Genomic DNA, 6,301 nt, shown 5'->3' on the forward strand with positions numbered 1-6,301 from the left:
TGGCGTGCGACGTTGGGTGTCGCGGTTCTGGTGCGCGGTTGCGGGCCTCGGGCGTGCTCCTGCGTGAGCGAGGTGTGCTCTGCTGCCGGCTCTGGGAGAGGGGAGTGTGAGTCCTCAGCTCCTGAGCGAAGTGTGAACCGGCAGCAGCAACACAAACGTTCTCCGGCCACAAGCCGAACGTACCTTTCCCTCAGCTGTGTTTCTGCCCCGCCAGCATCAGCCCTTGTCCCTTGTTTGGACTGACATCAGGTGGTTTTCAGTCTTCAGTGTGGTGATGTCATTGACAAACGCTTGGATCGCTCAGTTTTCTTTCACAGGAAAACATTGGGAAGGGGTGCCCAGCAGCTCAGGTATTGAAAAGTAGTTCAGGAAGTTCGTGTAGGAGACGGTAATCTGTGGGGTGTTATTTAAGTGTTAGACTTTTCACACAAACTAGCACTGCTCTTACGTTAGTACTTCTGCCACACTCCTCAGCGCCTTTGTTTTAAACCAGCACTGTTTACTGTCTACTCCTTATTTCTTGTTTAGATGTTGATGCCCAAGAAGAACCGAATTGCCATCTACGAACTCCTTTTTAAGGAGGGAGTGATGGTGGCCAAGAAAGATGTCCACATGCCGAAGCACCCCGAGCTCGTTGACAAGAACGTGCCCAACCTCCATGTCATGAAAGCCATGCAGGTACGGAGGCGAGGGCCGGGCTCCCAGCCAGCTGGGATCTGGGCACGCGCGCTCGTTGCGTACTGATGAGTAAACATCGTCGTACAGCGTCAAATAAACATTGTCTGATGTTGCCTTGCGTTTGCCGTTTTGTTCCTGTTACTGTTACTTCCCTGATTTTTTTGCTATTTCCTCTTTGATTTGTTGTTTCCCACGGGCCGTGGAAGGTTGTTGTCTTGTGGATCCACATCTCTAGCTCTGTTTTTGAAGCTGTGATGTGTCTGTGTGGTAGCCCTGTGTTTTCTCGCAGAATGCTGTAATTTTGTCCTGTGCGCGGGAACTTTTCTTAAATTCTTATTTCCCACGTACCCCCAGTAAGCTCTTGTGTTCCTAAAAACATCTGGTGAGGGTATTGATCAAGGATGTTGAATGATGTGAAGGATCACACATGAAGTAATGGAGAATTCTCTCTCTAGTCTCTGAAATCCCGTGGTTATGTGAAAGAGCAGTTTGCGTGGAGGCATTTCTACTGGTACCTGACCAATGAGGGCATCCAGTACCTGCGTGATTACCTTCACCTCCCCCCTGAGATCGTCCCCGCAACCTTGCGCCGGAGCCGCCCCGAGACAGGCAGACCGCGGCCCAAAGGTAAGCGGCGGTTGAGAGGTGGCCGCTGAGTCAGCGGGAGGGAAGAGGGAATGAGGTGGATAGGTGTGGTGGGTACGCAGCTGAACGTCAGCTTTTGAAGCAGACTGCTGTGAGTTGCTGTGATTTTGGGGTGTATAAACATCAGTAGATCAAGGAGGCCTTGAGTTTATTGCTTTTGTATTTGGCACTAGTCTGCAGGCCTCTGGCCTACTGAAACATCGGGGAGGGCTGAAGAAGGCTGTGAGACTGACTGGGAGAAACGCTTGGAGCGTGGGATTTGGCCTTCTCTGGTAACAGCCTACTGAAATGTCGGGGACGGATGAAGAAAGTTGTGAGACTGACTGGGAGAAACGCCTGGAGTGTGGGATTTGGCCTTCTCTGGTAACAAGCACCTGGAATTGCGGAGAGCAGGCCCGCTGAAACCGCAGGCTGTGGGTTGAGGTACCACTTGGTGCCCAGACGTGGCTGAAGTCCGAGACACGGGATGTCTGTAGCTGCCAGGGCTTGTCTGAAACTCTTGTCTTTTGGGAGGAGGCTGCAGCAATCACCATGCTTTTCCCTGAGAAAGACAGTATGTGCTGCCTGTCTCCTTCAGCAGGGACACAGGACCTTGTCTCTGTCCGAGTTCCCCCTAGGTGAACTACCTGGGAGGCTGTTGTGTGAAAGTTGAGTGCCCTTGGCTTGGATTGTTCTGGTAGGGAACAGCCTCAACTCGGGTGTAGCACATGGGCACAGGATGCCATGGCTGAAAGCGAAAGCTGAGCCTGGGTGCTGGGTGTGCTTCGCATGGGGGTTCGACTGTGATATTTCTGGTCAGGTTTGGGCTTCATCATGTACACTTAACGAGCTTTTAGGCACATCAGGTTATTAAAACTGCCTTCGCTTTTTTTTTTTAAAAGATATATAACAAATAAGGGTGGTGTCTTGGGCTTGTAGTTCTGCTTTTTTTTCTTGGTGGGTTTTCAATCGCCCCAAGTGAAGGAGCTGCCGACACTGACTTCTCAGGTTGCCTGCAGCTGCCTCTGCGCAGGCACCTCCTGCAGAAACTTGTCGTAGACTCACCTGCAGACAGCTGAAACACATTTCCAGAAGGTATTCTCCTCTGGTTGCCAGTAGCAACACTAAATAATAAAGTTCGGGTTGCAAACCTGCCTGTTTAGTCCACACGAGGCAGAAGCCATGCTTTTTCCTCGTGGATGGTTGTTTGGGCTGTGAATGGCTTGTGAACTGTTCGCACCCTTCGTGGTGAGCAATGCCATGTGGTAGTGCAGTATAAATAAGCTTGAGGTGAGTGTGCTGGAGCCACCATGCCCTTGGTTCAGTGCTACTGTGTTCCAAGCTCGTAATTCACAGTAGTGAGGATAGTTACGTTGCTTGCATGCGTTTAGAAATGCTTTGCAAAATCCCATGCTTGGTTTTCCTGGTGTATTGTCCCATAGTAGTGCAGAACATGGATTGTAAAATTACCCAGAAGACCTTTTGGGGAGATAAAAACTTGTGGAAAGTTGAAGGAGAGAACTGCTGTGGTTGGCAGAACGGCATTTCCAGGTCTCTAGGGGCAAGGAATGGTTCTCCTCCGTCAAGGCAGGAGGCGGTGGGCCTGTCTGCTGTGTGTGGAGTCACCTCTTGCATTTGCCAAGAATAATGCTGTAGGGTGCCATCCTGCCCTGACGGAAGGACTCGCTCTTGTAAAAGGGGAGTCCTGCATGACAAAGCTCTTTCTGGGAGACAGCAGGAGTCTACTCCTGCTTCAGACCTCATATCCTGGCCCCAAGGACGGGCACTGCACGGGGGATGAAGGCTGTGGGGCGCTGAGGAGTTCACCTCCATCTCCTGCAGCTTGTTTTTCAGCCTGACAAAACTGTAGCATCATCTGCTTCAAAGAGAAGAATTGCATTGAAACTGGGAAGATGATAGTTTCTTTGATCTCTGAGTAGCTTTGGATGTTATCACATTTATCCTTTAGGTGTTGTGTTATCCAGCAGCTGCCGGTGGTGGGAGCGTGGGGGCTTATGGTCCCTGGACAAAATCTGCTCAGGGTTTCTGCGGCGAGGAAGCTGCACGCTGCAGCATCACAGCCCTCTCCGGTGCGGAGCCGCTGACCCCGTTCAGTCTGCACCGTGGCAGGGTTAGCTGGGAGGGCTGCACAGCTTGTGTCTGTGCTGTTTCTCTCTGGATTACCTGCCCTGGGCTGCAGCAGACTAGGAGTCACAGAGGTGGAGGGTGATGCAGAATCCAATCTTAGGGTCTTGCTTGACCTCTTGGGGTTAGGGGGCCTTTTCTGGTACTTCCATGCAGTGCTACCAACTTTCTCAAGTAAGGCTTGCTACGAAAGCTGGAACAGTTAATCTAAAGCAGGTTTTAGACTACTGTGGATGTGATGTTTGCAACTTGTGACTCTGTTAGAGATGTAATTGAATTGTTAGAAATTAAGGATGCAGAGATCTGAAGTTTAAGGGAAAAAATGCTGTAATGGTTTAACCTGACAGAAAGGAAGGATGTAGAAGGATAAGTTAATCTGTTTGCACATCAGTGGATGGGTTTCTCTTTGTAATAAAAGCATCTGTTGTAAGAACTGGGGTTTTATATGTGAAAACAAGTGCCTGTAGTATAAATGAAGCCTGTAGAAGTGCATGATTCGTGTTTCTAGCAGCACGCTTGAGAGTGTGAGTACACTGTGGTGTGCCAGGCAGCAGCTGCCCTTAAATGTGTCTTGCTGCCTGATCTTGAGATCAAGAGCTTGGCCTGGTGCTGCCGGAGCGTATTTCATCTTGGGTGCTGAGGACGAACCCCGGAAGAGTGGCGCAGAGCCTGGCAGTTGCACCACATCTGTTTCTTCCCTGCGAGTGTTGTGTCCGATATTAATCTGATGTTACATAGGTAATCTGCTCTTAGTTTTATTAATCTGCTCCATCATGGCGGATTTGTGATGCTGATAGTGTAGCTGTAGTTGAGGTTGGGGTCAGAATGTCACGCAGTTTGTGACTTGGCTAGGAACAAGCTTGTCGGATGTGGCACACATTCCCTGTGTTTCTGATGCTTTTAATCATCGTAACTTTTTGGCTCTTGTTTGAAGGCCAGAAGACTCTGGAGATGATGCTGTAAATGCATTTTTCACATTATTGAACTGCAGCACAAGCTGGTGCATTTTTAGCAGATTTCACCCTTAAAGTGAAGTTTTCCTTATATCACTTTTCTGTTTAGGTTTGTATACACTGGGTGCAGGGGGCAGCTCGGCTGGTGCATCTAACGCTTGACTGGAGGGCTTTTTTCCCCCCTGAGGGGCAGGGTCAGCCGTGGGATGAGTTGTGGGAAAGCCGGGAAAGCGATGTATTTGACGTTGCCGTTTTCACTTTCAGGTCTGGAAGGTGAACGCCCTGCGCGTCTTACTCGGGGAGAGGCTGACAGGGATACGTACAGACGCAGCGCCGTTCCGCGTGAGTGTCCATGTTGCTGTGGGAATACCAGGCCGATCTTGCTCGGTCTGCAGGTTCTCTCTTTGGGAGAATTGTCTTGCGTATTCGCCCCCTTTCAAGAAGAAAAGGGGGAAATTAGACTCTTGGTGTAGCTTAAGCATTTATGCCACAGAGTTCGTCTGTATCTGCTTATGGATGTGATTCTTCTCTTGAATTTTGTCAAGTTGCACTGTGGTATTTTCGCTGGGGTGGGTTCATTAACTAACAGTCTCCAAAACACCAGTTTTGCTGTGCTGTATTTTTCCCTCAGTTTTAGTCAACTTTGGATTGTCAAGCTCTGGTTCCAAGCAGGAGCGCTGTACTTGGGGAGCGTATTCTTGGCTTACTAACTCACTCATCTCTCTCTGCAGCTGGCGCTGACAAGAAGGCTGAGGCTGGTGCTGGAGCAGCCACCGAATTCCAGTTTGTGAGTATTTCCCTTTGAGATTTGTTTCCTTTATTGAGGCTTTGCTTAGGAGAAACTGGATAGGTCATGCCTGCGTGCTCTTGGGGCAGTGCTTCTGGGGTTAGGTGTTTGGCTCGAGCTGTGTAAGAGGCTGGCAACTGTGACCCTTTATGTCCAGCTCACTTGCTGCATTCCCGTTGGGGACACCACGTGATGGCCTCGCTGCGGTGACAGCAGGCCAGTGACTCGTTGGAGGAGCAAGCTGAGCTCTCGGGAGGAAAGGCATGATTTTATACATCAGAATCAGAGTTGTGGGCATGATCACCGAGCTAGATGGGTTGATGTTGTTCAGGTAGCTAGTCTCGGGTCAGAGTTAAGCTATGCCTGGAGCAGGGGATGCTTATCAAAGCAATGGGCAGTGAGGAAAGACAGCTAGCTCCTTGATGATGCTGGTGGATTTGCTGCTGTCACTTGCTTAATACGGTGACTTCTAATGCTCTTCCTTTTCTGTTGCAGAGAGGTGGATTTGGTCGTGGACGTGGTCAGCCTCCTCAGTAGAACTTCCTGCTCATGTTTTGTGTATAATAAAATAGGTGAAAATGCCACCTGGGTTGCATCACTGGGTCTTATTTAAGCACATAAATCTAGAGCTCACGTAGCAGGGAGGTGACTCAAGTCTTCGGCATTTGTAACAACAGTAGTGGAGCCATGAGAAAACAGGTTACAGAAAAGGAATTTTGGAGGTTTGGTGGTTACTGATGTAGGATTTCGCTGGTGTGGAGAGGTGATTGTCGGGGGAGCGAGGAGCGTTGGTTCATGGCAGTGCAGAAGCGCTGCAGGCGGTTTTTCTACTCTGCCCAGAAGACATCGACTTCTGCTAATTCCCAGTAATGCAGTAAGTCGGGGCTGAGGGACAATTCTGTTTTGCAGACAGAAAATTCAGCCAGTTGAGCTGTGTTGGCCTCTGTGAATCCGACCCCAGCAGTGCAGGAGGTGAACATTTCCGCTCTCCCGGTTCCGAAACCGCCGGGTTAATTACCCGTGGCCTAAAGGCGGCGGCTGTGGCAGCACCCGCTCCTGGGGGGAGCAGAGCTGGGGCGGGAGGTGCAGCAGGGAGGGCTCCCCTGCAGCGAGC

The 6,301-nt window shown here is 50.2% G+C and overlaps 1 protein-coding gene across 1 annotated transcript; it reads left to right on the plus strand.

Moving 5' to 3' along the window:
- Positions 1-528: 528 nt before the first annotated feature.
- RPS10 (ribosomal protein S10) lies at positions 529-5,771 on the plus strand. Its single transcript, XM_010150592.1, has 5 exons — positions 529-678; positions 1,134-1,305; positions 4,665-4,742; positions 5,132-5,187; positions 5,683-5,771. Exons 1-5 carry the CDS (start codon positions 529-531, stop codon positions 5,722-5,724), a joined length of 498 nt encoding a protein of 165 aa, XP_010148894.1. The 3' UTR covers positions 5,725-5,771.
- The last annotated feature ends 530 nt before the right edge of the window (positions 5,772-6,301 follow it).

Source organism: Eurypyga helias, unplaced genomic scaffold (genome assembly GCF_000690775.1).
Source record: "Eurypyga helias isolate BGI_N326 unplaced genomic scaffold, ASM69077v1 scaffold15654, whole genome shotgun sequence".
Lineage (NCBI taxonomy): Eukaryota > Metazoa > Chordata > Aves > Eurypygiformes > Eurypygidae > Eurypyga > Eurypyga helias.